The sequence below is a fragment of the Galeopterus variegatus genome, unplaced genomic scaffold (assembly GCF_000696425.1).
Source record: "Galeopterus variegatus unplaced genomic scaffold, G_variegatus-3.0.2 Scaffold872, whole genome shotgun sequence".
Lineage (NCBI taxonomy): Eukaryota > Metazoa > Chordata > Mammalia > Dermoptera > Cynocephalidae > Galeopterus > Galeopterus variegatus.
Genome location: NW_007726983.1, coordinates 440,493 through 457,322, shown reverse-complemented (window position 1 = coordinate 457,322; position 16,830 = coordinate 440,493). Strand labels below are relative to the sequence as shown.

The following is a 16,830-nucleotide window of genomic DNA, read 5'->3' as shown; positions in this document are numbered from 1 at the left end:
CAGAGACCCTCTGCTAGCTGTGGGGGAAGTATTAGACCCAGGGAGTCTTCTTTAAAAGATGCTGGTCTCAGCGGTGGCTTCCCCATCCACCTGCTCGAAGTCCTTCAGTGACTCTTCTGGCCCAGGCCTCATGCTGAGGCTGAGGCTGAGGGTGGGCGGGCAGCTGGAGCGGGTCAGCAGCGTGGTGCGGCGGCTCGAGAGGCTGCCACTGGAGAGCTGCCTGCGTATCCGGGGCCGGGGACCCCTGCAACAGGCAAGATGACGCAGGTGGCTGTTGAAGCCCATGTAGATCCAGGGGTTGCAGCAGCTGCTGAGGTTGCCCAAAAGCATGGAGATGGTGAAAGCCACATTGGTGGAATCTACCAGGAGAGAAGCACAAGAAGCCTTAGAATGACAGCACGAAGGGACCTGGGAGAGAGTCCAGGCCCCCAGAAAACAGATGAAGAAACTGAGTCCCGGAGAGGAGACGGAATTTCCTTGAGGTTCTATAATTAGAGAGCAGGGCAGTTGGAACTTGAGCCTGGGACTCGTGACCCCAGGATCTTACCTCCATGACTATATTTGTTTTTGTTTTGTAACTACAGACTAAAGGCAGGAGCCGAGGTTTGCTTCCAGTTGAATTTAGAAGGGTAAAGTGTAAACATTGTTAGGGGTAGGACCAGCCCAAATAGGAGAAACTGTCTTAGTTCTAAAACCTAGACTTTGAGCCCCTTAATGGATGTAGACATAGGATGAAACAAGTTCTATACAACACTCAGGGAAAATAATCACATTATTCAGACTCCTTGCCCCATCCCCACTCATGTCATAGATCATGGGTTCCCATTGCCTTCTGGATTATGTCCTTTGTTCCTCAGGGGCAGTCCCACTCATTCTGTCATTCAGTCACTGAATGTGGGAATGCCGATTGTGCCAGGCCTTGTCCTGGGGACCTGATAGGGTAACCAGTGGAGCCTGACTGCCCTGCAGGTACTAACGCCATTATCTCCAGCTGCAGCAGAGGGAGAAGCTTCTAGCTACAGGGCACCTAAGCATCCCATCCCAGACCAGTACTTCTTCTGTGTTCTCAGACTGTACCCAGGGAATGCCCTCCAGTAAGAAAAAAGGAATTTCTTTCCTGGGCAGTCAAAATGTGAAGGTGCAGAGACTCTGATAAGATTCCATCCAGACACAATGTTCTAAAGACTAAATGGAATTCCAGGGCCGGCCCGTGGCTCACTTGGCAGAGTGTGGTGCTGACAACACCAAGTCAAGGGTTAAGATCCCCTTACTGGTCATCTTTTAAAAATAAAAAAAAAAGTTAAAAAAAAAATGGAATTCCTCACACCAACAGGAAAGCTGCTGGGATGAGCCCTGGCCTCCTGCTAGACCCACCATGGTCACAGCTATGCACAGGTGGCATACTGAGTTACCTTGCAATGTCAGAGCTGGAAGGAAGCCTAAGGGTAAACTTTCCAACTTTTATAGCACAGTTCATAGGAATTGCCACTCAAACCCAGGTCTTCCAGCTCTAAGGCAGAGATCCTGAGCCCCTTCAAAGCTTCAACCAGCAAACTCAAAGGCAGAGCTCGAGTGTCTACTCTGTAAAGCACTGTGAATGCTTCAGACACACTAGATCCTTGTTCACTACTCCATGGGTGTGCTCACAGGTGTGGCCACCGATGGTCCTGAGAAGGGAGACACAGAGTAAAAACTGTGGTAGAAGGCATGTGCCATAGGTGTGGGAAGCTGAAGGTTTCTAGGCCTAGAGACACAGGGCTGGACACAGAGGTGAGGGCAGAGGGAGCATCTGTCAGTGGAGGAGGGACCAGCCTCAACAACAAACTCAGCCTCCTTCAGTTTTACCTAGGTTCTGGCTGCTTCCTGGTTAACATGTAACTGCGAGCTGCAGAAGACTTGGCAAATTGCTTTGGCTAAGGGGGTGGTATTCGTCATGTCTGCTCCATTGACATACAGTGAGTGCCCGGATTAAGTCAGGGACAAAGGAGCTTCACAAGTTCCTTCACTTAGGAAGCATCTGTTTGGTTTGGTCCAAGCACAGAGGCTGGACATGTGCTGCAGAGCAAGCACCAGGGGCAGCCCTTGAGGGCAGAGCCACCACACCCAGTCCAGGTGGCTGCCGCTGTGTCCCGAAGGAGACTTTGCTGACAACTGGGGGCAAGGGCAAGGGGACAGGCAGGTTCTGACCAGAGATTCAGGGCCGGGAGGCCAGCGTACTGTGGAGGGGACCTGGGGTACTGGAAAGTAAGCTCAGAGTAATCAATCTCAGCCCGAAGGGCTTTCACTTTTCTGAGAGGCACATGGTGTGTAAGACAACACTGCGTTACTGTATGCCTTGCTCAGAGAGGTCCTTGGTAAGTGGTGAATCACTACACAGGTGAGGGATGAGGTGTTGAGGGACAGGCTCATAATGAAGGTGGACATCGCAGGCAAGCAGGAAAGCCTGCACTGGCTGAGTGGCAGCACTGCCATCTTCTTGTAGGTTCCTCCATAAAGGGGCGAATGACCCTTTCCCCTCTCATGCCATCAGCTAAGCTGCGATTGTTGGGACTAAAGCCATGTCACAGATAAAGCGTGGTCAACAAAGACCTCGATTCAAGTCCTAGCTCCATCCTGGACTAGCAGCAGCACTCTGGTCCAGTTATTCACCATTCTGAGCCTCAAGTTGCTCAGGTGTAAGATAGAGGTCACCCCCCCCCAGTAGCATGAGGACTAAATGTGCTTGGCACTAGGAAGCCCTTCTTCCTTCTGTTCTGTGCTTGGCTAGAGCAGGGAGGTCCCACCAGTTGGTTAGAATAAGATGCTCATTGCTTAAAGGATAACTTGCAAATAGCCTCTTGTCCAGACTAATGTCAAAAGGATAGTTAAGAAGGGGCACAATAGGACCCAAAGAGTGGGGTATTATCTTTGCGCTTCTCTTGTGTGGTTGTGTTAAATTCATGAGCAGCCTTTCCCTATTTCACCTTTCCAGAAAAGCAAAGCATTTGGCTTGAGCATGTCCTGAAATGAGCAAAATGAGATTAGGAACAAAAACACAAGGGAAGGGGACAACTTCCTAACAGCTGGCAGAAATTGGTAGCCTGAGTCTGCTGGTCAGTGAACTCTCAGAGAGCTTCCAGAAGAGTGTCCTGAAATGAGCAAAATGAGATTAGGAACAAAAACACAAGGGAAGGGGACAACTTCCTAACGGCTGGCAGAAATTGGTAGCCTGAGTCTGCTGGTCAGTGAACTCTCAGAGAGCTTCCAGAAGAACCTGTGCACAGGGCCTCCCTAGGGCAGTCCCAAGCTGTACCCATTATACATCTAGAACTGCACACACACTGTGCAGAGCACGGTCACCCTATTCACAGCCACCAAGACAGGTCAACAGGCCTCGTCCTCATGTCCCACACCTGCTTAGGAGATCAGGAGCAGACGCTTTTGAACACCACTCTCCAACACTTAGGCTGCCCAGACACAGCCCCTGCTTTCCTGAGAACGAGCTCCCAGATGGTTGGACCATGAAATGTCTAAAGGTCAGGCGACTGCCATCTGCCTCATCCCAGAAAAGTGATGAGAAGGCCTCCCGCACGCCAGTTGGGAACATTCGAAGTCCTCTTGAAGGGTCCCACTGTGTTTTTCATATAGGAAGAAGGGCTCCCTTCTTTTAGAACCACTTTTAGAACCACAGTTGTGAGCGGGGCACTGGATTGAAGAAAGAGGCAAGGAGACAGAAGACCTGGGTTCTAATCTTCACTTTGTCACTCCCTAACTGTGTGGCTTTAGGCAAGTCACGGCTCCTTTCTAAACCTCTGTTTCCTCATTAGCAAAATGAAGAGGTTGAACTTGAAATTTCAAAGTTGTCATGTACAACCCTAGTCAATTGGAAGTGGATGTTGAGAAGGAGTTCAAAGTCACATCCAGGTGTGGGAGGGAAGACTGCTGAGACAGTTTGGGGGCCACAACTGCCATCCTGCACTGGGCATATGAAAATCTCTTTCAGCTGTATAATTCTATGGTTCTAAAGCCCATCTAGCAAACTGGCAATTGGTTGGCCAAATCTGCCGATGGTCATATTTCGTTAGTACTACATAGTATTTTTAAATTGTTAAATTAGTTAACATCAGCAGGCTGTACGGGAGTTATAACTGCCCCTTTCAGGTGCGACAGGCACCATCTATCTTAATTGCTTTACTTGTGACCTGCCTGGCCCTAGGAGGCATTGCAGCCCCTAACCCTCATCCTTCTGTCCACCTCATTGCCCGCCACCCCCTGCCAACACACACCACTTGCCTTCATCAGGGGCGTTCTCGTCCCACACAGACCACATCTGGACACTGAAGAAGGGTGCCCAACAAGCGATGTAGGCCAGAACAATGACAAAGGTCATCTTCACGGTTCGGATCTTGGCCCGTGAGATGGTGCTGACGCTGCTGACCCGGGATGGCAGCCCCTGCATGGTTGCAGCTGGGGCAGAAGGTGAGGGCGTGTTCCAAGTCTGCCAGCTTCCTCCTTTTACCCTCCAGGCCTGTGTCTTCACTTTCAGATTCTTACAGATCTCGTGGCAGATGAGGCTGTAGCAGGCCGTAAGCATAGCCACAGGCAGGACAAAGATGGCCAGGGTGGTCCAGGTGATGTAGGCCCGTGGCCCCCAGGGAAAGCGGAAATCTGCCCAGCAGTCCAGCACCCCGGAGCCCTGGATCACCTCCCGCAAAGAAAAAATGAAGACTTGAGGGATGCTGAGGATAGCAGCCAACAGCCAGGGAGCAGCAATGAGTGGGTAGCTGGACTGGGTGGGCTGGTGGAGGCTGCGCAGGGGGTGACAGACGGCCAGGTATCGATCCAGTGTCATGGCCAGCAGCATGTAGGTTGAGGCGAACATGCTGAGTGCCTGCAGGTACTTGACAGCCCGGCAGAGGAGGTCAGGACCCTTGAAGCGGTAGGTGATGTCCCAGAGCAGCTGGGGCAGCACCTGGAAGATCGCCACGCCCAGGTCGGTCAGGGCTAGGTGCAGCACGAACAGGTGCATGCGGGAGCGCTTGCGGCCCTGCTGGCCTAGGGTCAGCAGCACAGCCAGGTTGCCCCCTGTGGCCAGCACCAGGACAGTGGCCAGGACTCCAATCTCCACCTTGGCCAGCTCCTCATCCCTGCCCAGCCAGAATGTTGTAGCATTGGGGGCAGAGAGGGTGCCCCCGGGGGTGGGGTTGGCAACCCAAGGAGGCCCAGCATCCATGGTCAAGGTTTGCTGGGAAGGGAGGAGAGGAGAGAGGATACAAGGTACGATGGATAAAACTGAGTGGCAAGGGAAAGGTGTAAGGTGGAGAGAAAAAAAGGGTGGAAATGACAGGGAGAAAGCTTGAAAGGAGGTGGAAATAGTGCAGAGGAGAGGGATAGGAGGAGGAGGAAGGGTGAGATAAGGGAGAAGAGAATGTGGCTGCGATCGCTGACCCCTGAGCAGGGAGGGGAACCCGGGAGAGACGAGGAGGCGGGTCAGGGAGACAGCAGCAGCAGCGCCGCGGCCCGGGCCGGCGGGCTTTATGGGCTTCCAGCCCGAGCCCCGCGGCCCGGCACTCGCCGGTTGGCTCCCGCGGAGGAGGGCGGAGTGAGACGCACAGGCACCCACCCGCCGGCGGGAGGACCGGCGACAGGGAGAGAGAAAGCGAGGACGCAAGCTGGCGCTCACCAGCCGGCGGGACCCACAGACCCGCAGACAGACGGACAGACAGACTCCTCGACGCTCGCGGCCTGGAACCCTCGGACTGTCTCTCCAGACAGGTGCACACCCGGGGGGTAGTGGGAGAGGTGGTCGCTCCTCCCACTCACGCGGGGACACTACTGCTGGCAGCGCTGTCACGCGCGCCCCTGCCCCGGGCTCCCGGTTAGTCTGGTAAAGGTTCCAAAATCTTCAGGGGTGGCCAGCTGGGCGACGCAGTGCCCCCAGAGGGAGGCGTCCCTGGGGAGCTGATGGGGGACTTGGAGCCATAAGGAGTGGAAGAAAAAGCGAGGACGTCTGTAGAGAGGGGGATGGAGGTGAGAGGAGAGAGGAGGGGGCTGCAGGAGCTAGACCTGGAGGCCCCGGTGCGCTTGCTGGGAGGGGACGACAGGAGAAATCCCGGGTCCTTGCATCCCCAAGGGAAGTCTTAACTGCTGGCCTCTCCTGGGTGCCTTTCCCGCGCTAGGTGCTTCCGATGTCCCAAACGCAGTTGGCCTCCCTGTGGGCTAGAAAACAGAGGCCCAGAAAAGTTGCATAGCTTGCTCTAGAAGATGACAGATCTAGTGAGCAGCAGAGGCAGGACTAGAACCAGCCCAGTGTGCTTTTCCGCCAGAACAGCGGCAGCATTTACGTTATAACCGCTGCGTGACAGGCGCTGGTACTGAGGGTGCAAGTAACTAAAACGCCAGCCGGCCAGAGGAGGTGACAGCTCGGTAGGGAAGGTGTTGTGCGGTATTGGCTGTAGCATTCACTTTACCTTCGGTACATACGCAAGGGGGATTATTGAGACTCCAGAGCAGATTAGAAGTTCACTAGGAGTGGCAATAGCATGGTCCAAGACTCTCAGAAAGCCAGGGTCTATAATTGTAGGTACGTCCTTTTGTCTTGCCTTTTAATCAAACCCAACTCCCCTTGATAATGTCACCCACCCTCACGTAAAATCAGCACCACTTCTTGAGGGTTCTACCTCCTAAACAGCCTGCAAATTTGTCTACATTTCATCCCACTACCGCTTACCATGTCTCACCTAAAATACTGTAGCACCCTCCTTCTGTGCCCTGCAGCCCAAGCTTCCACCCTCTCAAGGATTTTGCTCTTTATGAGTGATGGTTTTCAGTAACCTTAGCATACGGTCTCTCTACCAGACCATTCCCACCTGTATGCAAGCAAGCTCACGGACTGTCCATTTAAAAAGGTTATAACCTTTCTCAGACACTACACCCAGGAGGTGCTCCTTCACAGCAAAACTCACGAAAGGCCTGTCTGTGCTTGTCTCTGTTTTCTTGCTCTCAATCATTTATTTGTTGATGTATTCATTTAAAATTATATATATAAACATATGGGGGTTTTTGGGTTTTTTTTTTTTTTTTGTCCTTTTTAAGACCGGCTGCACCGCGCTCAGCCAGTGAGCGCTGTGAGCGCACTGGTCATCCTTATATAGGATCCGAACCCTCGGCGGGAGCGCTGCTGCACTCTCAGTGCCGCACCCTCCCGAGTGCGCCAGGGGCTCGGCCCATAAACATATGTTTTTTAGAGTATTGCATAAATGGTATCATATTCTATGTACCATTCTGGAACATGCTTTTTAAATTTCACATTACTTTTGATATCTGTCCATGTTGATACGTAGGATAGGTCTAGTTCATTCATTTCAGCTACTGCATAGTATTCAAGCATGTGAATATAACATTTTATTTATCCAAAACCCTATTTTTATAATTTAGGTTATTCCCAGCTTTAGTGTTGCTACTTCTTATTTTTTTTTAATGCTATAATGAATGTTCTTGTATGTTTTCTTGTATTCATGTGTCAGAATTTCTCTCAGGTGTATATCTATAAGTATATGCTGGAAATAAGTATTATTGGACCATAGAATGTATGAGTTTTCAACTAGATAGGACCCATCCTAAATTTTATCTCTAAATTTATTGTACTAAATTAGTTGTTCCACCAGCTGCATTTTAGTTTCCCAACACCCTCACGGTGTTATCATTTTTTACCAATGTAATAGTTGTGAAATAGCATCTTACTCTGCTTTTATATTTCTCTGATTACTAATTACTTTGAGTATCTTTCCATATGTTTATTTGTTGTTTTGATTTTCTCTTCTGTGAATTTTTCATATCCTCTGCACAACTTTTTATGGGGTGGTTTTTCTTATCAATTTGTAGGCCCTTTCTGTATGTTCTGACATGAATCTCTTATGTATTCTGATATGTTGCAAATATCTTCTCTAATCTGTCACTTATCTTTTAACTTTGTGTGGAGTCATTTTTTACACAGATAATCAAAAGCATGACATAGTCAGTACTTTCTTTTATCGTTTCAGCTTTTGTGTCTTGAGTTTCCTACCTTGAGAATAGATTCTCCCCTATATTCTTCTAACAAGTTTAACTTTTACTTTTCATAGTTAGGTCTTTAATTCAACTAAGATTTATTTTTGCTTATGTGTAAGGTAAGAATCTAACTCCATTTTTTTCTCTTATGGCAAACAAATTACTTCATTTACTGATTACTTCATTTATCAAATAGTCCATCATTTCCCAACGATCACCTGTATAATATATCAAATTTCCAAATTTGTATGAGGCTATTTCTGGTCTGTTTCATTGATTATTATCCCTGTTCCAATATTTCACTATTTTAGGTACTATAGCTTTATAACCTTAATATATGAGAAAAACTGGCCTCCTCTTCCTCTTATTTTCAAAATGTTTCTCACAATTTTGAAATTGTGAAATTTGATATCAGTTCGTCTAGTTCCACGAAAAGTTATATTGAGCTTTTGGTTGGAAGCATTGATTTTAGAGATTAATCTGGGGGAAAATTGTCATATTTATGATTTTATTCAGTTCTATTATTATGTCCTTCAATGATGTTTTATTATTTTCTTCATAAATGTCTTCCTATCTACCTTAGATAGATTTATTCCCATCTACCTTACAGTTTCTGTTGCCATTATGCATATAATTTTGTTCTACCACATTTTTAATAACTAATTGGTTATTGCCAATGTATGGGAACAATATTGATTTTTGTATCTTGCTGTTCTATCCAGCAGTTTTCCTGCAGATTTTAAATTATTTTGGGTTATCTATGTTGTATACGATATAGTCTGCAAACAACAATAATTTTTTTGTCTTTTATTTCCAATCTATTCAGCTCTTATTTCTTTTTCTTGTTTTATTATGAAGTCTAATACTCCGGAACAATGTTGAAGAGCAGGCATCATTGATGTTTCTAACTTTAATGAGAATGCATTTAAAATTTCACCACTAAGTTTTATATTTATGGCAAATCCTCTTCACTTTTAAATATACTTATTTTTCATGAATATATTATAGAGTCTACAGTAGTTACAAATGATTCTACAGTAGTTATGAACAAAAGCAATCTAATTTTTAAATATACTTATTTTTCATGCATATATTATAGAGTCTACAGTAGTTACAAATGATTCTACAGTAGTTATGAACAAAAGCAATCCCCCCATACTTTCAGCTTCCTAGAGGTAATCATTTTCTTCCATGTTTTATTATTAAAGAAAATTTTAATCGTATACGAAAGTAGAGAGATAGCATGAGGAAACCCCATGTTTCCATTATCCAGCTTTAACGATCCTATTTTAGACATTTCATATAAATGGAATTGTACAATACGTGGCCTTTGGTGACTGGCTTCATTTGCTTAGCATAAAGTTTTCAGTGTTCATCCATGTTGTAGCATGTATCAGTACTTCATTTCTTTTTATGGCTGAATACTATTCCATTGTATGGATATACCACATTTTGTTTATTTCCATCAGCTGATGAACATTTGGACTGTTTCCACTTTTTGGCTATTATGAATAATGCTGCTAATGAGCATTCACGTACAAGTTCTTTGTGGACTTATGTTGTTAATTCTCTTGGGTATATATCTAGGAGTAGAGTTGCTAGGTCATGTGGTAACTGTTTAACTTTTGAAGGAACTGTCAAACTGTTTTCCAAAGTGGCTGCACCATTTTATCCTTTTTCCAAAGTGGCTGCACCATTTTATCCTGAGTCCTTTTGACAAAACCTAAGTATCCTTTGATAGCTCTATTGCTTTCTGTTGTGACAAGACACTTTTGGTCTAAGTGGCACACTGTACACATTTTTCTTGATTTTTTTCTTTTTTTCATTTAACATATCCTGGAAATCACTTCATAGGAGAATTTGGAGATGTTCCTCTTTCCTTTTTGCAGTTGCTTAGTACTCCAGTATACGGAAGTACCATACTTTATTCATCCAATCACATTTGATGGGCATTTTGATTGTATCCAGTCTTGCTATTACACATAGTACTGTAATAAATTGCCTTTCTCTCTCTATCTCTCTCAGCCTCTCTCTCTCTCACTCTCTTTCTACACACACACACATGCACGCACGCACACACACCTAGTATATCTTTGTGATAGACTCCTAGAAGTGAGATTGCTAGGTTAAGGGTATTTGCATAACCAATTCTGCTATATATTGCCAAATTCTTCTATGTAGAGATTGAACCAATTTGCATTCTAAGAATGAAGGAGAGCGTCTGTTTCCCTACAATCTTGCCAGCAGTGTGTTCTTAAATTTTGGATTTTTGCCAATCTGATAACTTAAAAAAAAACCTAAGTCTAGTTTTAATTTCCCTGCCTTTTAAGTGAAGTTGAACATTTTTTCATAATGATAAGAGCTACTAGCATTTCTTTCTCCTGTAATTATTGATAACTCTAGCTGATTTTTCTGTGATTGTTATTCTTTTTTGGGGGGAAACTTTATGTACTTTGGTAACTAACCTTTTCTGACATTTAAGTTGCAAATATTTTTTCCCATTTTATCATTGATCTTTTTACTTGACTTAGGTATTTCTTGACAGAGACCACTATTACAAATTCATTTAATAGATTTATTTGTTATTAACTTCTATATTTCTAAATAGCAAACATGTACTGCCACTTCTCGATTTCTTTAGTTTTAAGCATTATCTATTGACCTTTCCTTTAATCTTCAAATAATTTAATGTAATCCTTTACAAAAGGATTTGCTTTCATAGATTTGAATGTTGGTTCTACATTACTAATTAGTGGACTAAGAGGCAAAGAAATCTAAACCCAAATTGTTAGATGTCACTTCCATTGAAGAAGATAGAAGGGTTCTATTTGCATATATTCAACTTGAACACAATGTCTTCAGGAATAGACGTATTATGAAAAATAAACTTTGTTTCTCAGACTGTATATTTATCAATATCTCTTTTTGTTTGGTTGGTTTTTGGTGGCTGGCCTATATGGGGATCTGAAACCTTTGATCTTGGTGTTGTAACGCTGTGCTTGAACCAACTGTGCCAACCAGCCAGCCTATTTACCAATATCTCATACCTTAATTATCTTCCATTTTAGCCAAAAGGGTGAACTCAAATCCTTCCTGCATTACTACTGGCCAAAGAACAGTGGAGATGGGTCTCCGTCTTGTGCCACACCATGACCCGGGCAGAACAAAGTGAACAGAGCATTTTCCTCCTGCAGCCCCTGCAAACTGGCCTGCAGAGGCCTCCTCTCGGCTAGAACTCAGAACCCTCTCAGCGTGGTGAGTTACTTGCCAGAGCTGGCATTTCACAGAGATCCCCTGTCCCTTCTCAATACATCCGTTGTCCACCAGGTGCTGGCCTTTCTGCCTTCCTGAGTAACCCCTGATTCACCATCCCATAAATGTCCAGATGGAGGAAGTGGTCTGGAGACACTGGGCCATTATGGGGACTAATGCATCTTTTATGGCCCATGGTGTTGCCATCATCCTCTGTTAAGTTGGTTTAACCCTGAGATTGATGGAGAGCAAACAAGTAAAAGGAAAGGGTGTGGGCGCCGGGAGGGTCAGCCTGGCTGGTTTGACCTCAGGGACTCCCTGAAAGTCTCCACTTTGTTCCTCTCACCATAAGATATCTTGCATGGTCAAGGAATGCTGCAGTTGAAGGGGACTTACCTTTTGGTTCTGGCCAGAAGGCTGAGAGTGATGGAAAGGACCTCGGAGACCACTGAGTCCCATAGTCTCATTTTCCAGAAGAAAGTCCAAAGTGAAAGGCAGAGAGGTAAATGAAGTTCTCAACATCACACAGGTTCAGAAGATCAGTGCTCCTGCCTCCCCTAGAGAAGTCGTCTCCAGACTCATCATGACACTGGCCCATGTACAGACCCCATTCCCTCTTCTTCAGCTGCGACAGGATGAGGGAGGTTTGCTTTCAGTGCCCTGTGCTTCTCTTTCCTTCTGCTTCCTGCCTCCACCATGTTTCCAATATCCTCACGCTCATACCCCATGGCAGGTCTTGCTGCCCGGGTTGGGTGGGCGGATGGGGAGGAGGCAGCCCATGTCAGACACATTCCTCTTCATTTACCTTCCCATCAACACCGTTGAGGGTAGAGAGAGAAGAGGACTGAGAGAGGCCGAGTGCTGCCCCCCCCCCCCCCCCTCATTTACCTTCCCATCAACACTGTTGAGGGTAGAGAGAGAAGAGGACTGAGAGAGGCCGAGTGCTGGGGCCAAAAGCTGGTGCTGAGTCAGCAGAAATGGCAAGTGGGTAGGTTGGGAACTGGAAGGCTGACTCCAGCTGTGTGTGCTAATGGCCCTGTGATGTACCCATGTCCTTGCCATCCCCCTACTTCCCTCCACTCCTAGCTGCCCCATGTAAATACATCTGAGAGGATGGGGAGGGACTGAGGAAAGGTTGTATTCTACATTTCTGTCAGTGTTGAGGCAGAGATGCAGGAAAAGCTGCAAAACGTACAGTGAGCATTTGGCAGAGATAGACATTGGAGCCCAAGACGACGAGAAGAAAGCAAGGGCTTATGGACCTCGCTAAGTGTGTGGGGAGGGTTTCGGGTGAGTCTCCTCCAGAAGGAGAGGAGCAGGTACCCAGTGATATGGAGACCAGAGTGATAGCCTCTAGCTGGTCTCCTTACCTCTAGGCTCCCTTCTAATGACCCCATTTTGTTCTGCTGGCTGATTATTGATCTTTAAAAGCTGTTCTTGTCACAACTCTTCCCCATGCACAATATAGTCACAATGGTTTCCTTCTTATTAAATCAAGCCTGGCCCCTTACTCCACTGTCCTGCTGCTTTGGTCAAGCTGGTCCCTAGGCCCTCCCATCCACACTGCTGCCGTTGTCCCTTGCTTTGTTGTTCCTGCACCTGAAAATGCTATTTGCCTCCTCTTGATTTATCCAAACCTACACAGTAGTCACAATGGTTTCCTGCTTATTAAATCAAGCCTGGCCCCTTACTCCACTGTCCTGCTGCTTTGGACAAGCTGGTCCCTAGGCCCTCCCATCCACACTGCTCCCGTTGTCCCTTGCTTTGTTGTTCCTGCACCTGAAAATGCTATTTGCCTCCTCTTGATTTATCCAAACCTACACACCTTCAAGGTTCCTCAGCTCCACAATGCTGGACAGCAGGGAAGTCTCTCCTTCCCCACCTTACAGAGCAGGTGAGCTTGGTCTTGGGAACTTGGTCCTGCTCAATTTTCCCTGCCTCCCTAACTGAGTTGTAAATGTGCCATTTGAGGGAGAGAGCCACTGACAGACATCTCATGTGTCTTCAGTAAGTGATGATTACATGTCTCAGGCTTTCTGAGACATATTCAAGTTCAAGTAGTTTGCTTCTCGCAAAACTTATCTCAGATCATGCATCCTAGTTTAGAGTTCAGAAAATACAGAATCTGTGCTAGTAGCGCTACTCAAAAAATGTATGTAGTAAGGGTCCTACACCACTGGACTTGACTGTGTGCCCGTTAGGCAGTTGGGCCTGGCAGGCCGGGTAGGGACTAGCAGACTGGAGGCCACGTTTGCTTCAGCCTTTCATGGAGCACTGATGACTGTACCCACAGGGGCTGATGGCTGTCTTCCAAGTCTCAGACCCTGAGATGCTGGCCTTTTCCCAACCTCCCAGACATTGTCCCAGATGGGAAAGGAACTTGTCAAGGGACAATAGGATGAGCATCAGTGTGTGCATGTGAGACTCTCAAAGAAGCACTGTGTGGTGACACCCTGATCACCCTCTAGCTCAGCCCCAGATGCCAGCTGGGCTGAGCTCCTCTGGAGAGGAACATTAATGAACTGGGAGAGCGAGTCACACGAGAGAGGCCTGTCACTGTAAGTGCTGGAGGACACAGGGCAGAGGCCACTTTGACTGGGGGCCTCATGACACTGGGGAGGCACTCTGCGGGGTGACTGTAAAAGCAGAACAGAGAGGTGAACATATCTACTAGGAGGCAGGAGCAGCACCCTTGTCACATGGCCAAACAAATCCATCCTGTGACAGGAGAAACTTCCAGGAGCAGGGACACCAAACCAGGGGTCTGGGAGCCACTTGGTGAGCATGCAAACCACAGAGAGGGACCCTCATCAGGTGGCCAGAGGACTAAAGCTCAACACAGGGGAGGAGGACACTCCAAGATGAGCAGAGATTTCAAGCCTGGGGTTACAACAGTTTTGCAGGTGGGTGGTCTGAGCCCGAGAGGTTTTTTTTTTTCCTTTTTGTCTTTTTTCGTGACCGGCAACGAGATCGCAACCCTCGGCATCGCGCCCGCACCGTGACCAGCAACGGAATCGCAGCACTCAGTGTCGTGCCCGCACCCTGCTCAACCAGTGAGCGGACCGGTCTCTATATGGGATCCGAACCCTCGGCGGGAGCGCCGCCGCACTCCCAAGTGCCACACTCTACTGAGTGCGCCACCGGGCCAGCCCCTGGAGAGGTTTTGTTTTGTTTGTTTTTTGAGATATGTAATATTGATCAATTGAATGGTGAGTGCGCCACCGGGCCGGCCCCTGGAGAGGTTTTGTTTTGTTTGTTTTTTGAGATATGTAATATTGATCAATTGAATGGAATCAGTGTCCAAGAAAATGTCAATTTTAATAACGCATCTTTGGCTGATAATGAACTGAGCAGATAACAAAGCTCCCAAGCTTTCAGGGCCTGTTTGGGGGTGCTTATACTATGCAGGAGAAAGTCGCCCGTGAGCACTTGGGAAAAAAAGGGTTATTTCCTACCCCTTTAGGAAGATCCTTCAACCTGAGATTTTCTCTTTTCTCTTTAGCCCTTTCCACTTCTGGAGCTTCATTATGAATGTGCCTAGGGGTGGACTCCTGGCACACATGGCTATCTTTTCATTGCCCTGTTTTTTTCCACAGTTGTCCTTGCTTGAGACATTGTGACGTAATGGAAAATAGGCAGTTTCCTTATCTATGAAATTGGGACACAACATCTACTTGCAGGTTATTGCAAAGGCTAGAGATTATGTGTGCATGGTGCCCAATAGAGCTTAGTACATAGTAAGCATTCAGTGAAATGCATATCATATTATTATTTAATGCTACAGCTATTCAGCTCTTCTCTGCTGCTCCTTATGGCTCTTGCTCCCTTTTTTCTTCTTAGAAAGTGAGCATTTCATGGGAAATTAGGGCCTAAAATATATTTACACTGGCTGCACTGTCTTTTTGGCATTCTGCTCTTGAGAGGCAAATTGATGGTGTGGAGTAGGTAGAAATGGAAAAGACTTTTCTTCAGTGGCCTATCCACTTTCGTTATGCCCAGACATCACTGATAGTACAAAGTATCACCTTGCTAATTCCCCAGCTATACAGTTAAAGCCATTTAGAAGCTCCTTCCTTCTCTTTCTTCAAACCATCCTCAGCATGAAATTAATCAGCACTCTACTGGATGCTGGGAGAAAGAAACTGGAGAAATAAAACCTTTTCAGAGAAGACAAAATACCAGTGAATTAATTTTAAGTACAACTAAATTCAACTTGTATCTATTTATTAGGTCCCTACCAGATTTAAAAGATAATACATTTTCAACTCGTAGTCTATAGACCACCAGCACCATAATCTTCTGGGGTACTTGTCTGGGGCACATAAAGGCAGATTCCTGAGCTTCACCCCAGTCCTCCCAAATCAGAGTCTTTGGAGGTGAGAACCAGCGAGTTACACTTTAAACTAGTTCCCCACCAAGGTCTGAGAATCACTACAACACAGGAAATATAAAGAAGTCTAGTTTATGCCTTTAGGCAGCTTACAATATAGGTAGAGATAATAAAAAGCAGGAAGGCGATATAATGGCTGTGTGTTTTAGAAAGATCATTCTGGCAGCAGTGTGCAGAATGGACTTGAGAGGGGAGCTGGAGGCAGGAGATCTGTTCAGAGGTGTTGGCAGTAAGCCTAGAGTGGGATAAGGGCTGGAGTGCTGGACAGGCTGGAGCAGATGGCACGTGTCAACCCTCGTCATCTATGTGTTTTTTATTGCAGGCAACCACCAATTCCTTCTGGAAGCTGGAAGCCTATAGATGACAAACAAAAAGTGTGAAATAATCCAAACGAATTGATTCCATGTATGTTAGCAAGTTCACAGGCCCTGGAAAGATGATGATCTGCCTTTCCTGAGAGTAATTCAAAATAAAACAACACTGAAGACTCACATGAGTGCTGAAATTTAAAAAGCTTCTTTCTAGGTTTTCCAATTGCAACATTCTAGATAAATTCACCACAGCTGCCCTTTTCTTCTTCTAATTTTTTGGTTCCTCTACTTTGCTGGGCCCTAAGTATGGGCTTAATCTTCCTCTGGGGTAATCAGCACCAGCTAAGGAGGCAGGGTGGCAGGTAATAAGTCAAAGGGTACTTTGGGAGGAGTTGGTGGTGGTGAGTTTTGAGCCGGATTTCACAGGGGTGAAGAACATGAAATGAAAGTAAGAAGGAGGAAGGGGTTGCAGGAGGTGAGACTGACAGGTGCAGAAAGCCTGCAGCTTCTGGGCAAAGTTGAACTCGGCCCAGACTGTTCTAGAATCAAATAAATGCGCTGGATAAGAAATGGGAATATCCCTGCCGAGCCAGGGCAGGCTGTCTCTGTTACTGTGTTCTACTGCAGTCAGCATCCGGTGCATGGGGCTTTGAGACCTCAAGAATGCACCCCTTAACTTGGGGAAATGTTGCTGGCTGAAATGAAGCCGTGCAATCAACTGAAAATGGACATACGTGGCCATCTTTAGACAGTGATCTTAGGAGACGCTTTGTCTATGTGAAGCTGTTGAGACTGAATTGGAGATTCAAACATATCAGTATCTGAAAGGCCCTGAGAAGTTCTATGGTT

General features: G+C 46.5%; 1 protein-coding gene and 1 long non-coding RNA gene across 3 annotated transcripts; one reads left to right on the top strand and one right to left on the bottom strand.

Moving 5' to 3' along the window:
* Nucleotides 1-5,323, bottom strand: AVPR1B (arginine vasopressin receptor 1B). Its single transcript, XM_008573081.1, has 2 exons — nucleotides 4,273-5,323; nucleotides 1-359 (listed from the first exon to the last, which is right to left on the bottom strand). The coding sequence occupies exons 1-2, from the start codon at nucleotides 5,210-5,212 to the stop codon at nucleotides 52-54; spliced, it is 1,248 nt and encodes a 415-aa protein (XP_008571303.1). The 5' UTR covers nucleotides 5,213-5,323; the 3' UTR covers nucleotides 1-51.
* Nucleotides 5,324-5,653: 330 nt separating this feature from the next.
* Nucleotides 5,654-16,161, top strand: LOC103590773. 2 transcript variants are annotated; one of them, XR_550507.1, is made up of 4 exons: nucleotides 5,654-5,754; nucleotides 11,097-11,283; nucleotides 11,633-11,782; nucleotides 15,993-16,161. It is a non-coding gene; the product is annotated as an uncharacterized LOC103590773 (long non-coding RNA). The 2 variants fall into 2 exon arrangements; XR_550508.1 differs by lacking the exon at nucleotides 5,654-5,754 and adding an exon at nucleotides 5,809-6,009.
* The last annotated feature ends 669 nt before the right edge of the window (nucleotides 16,162-16,830 follow it).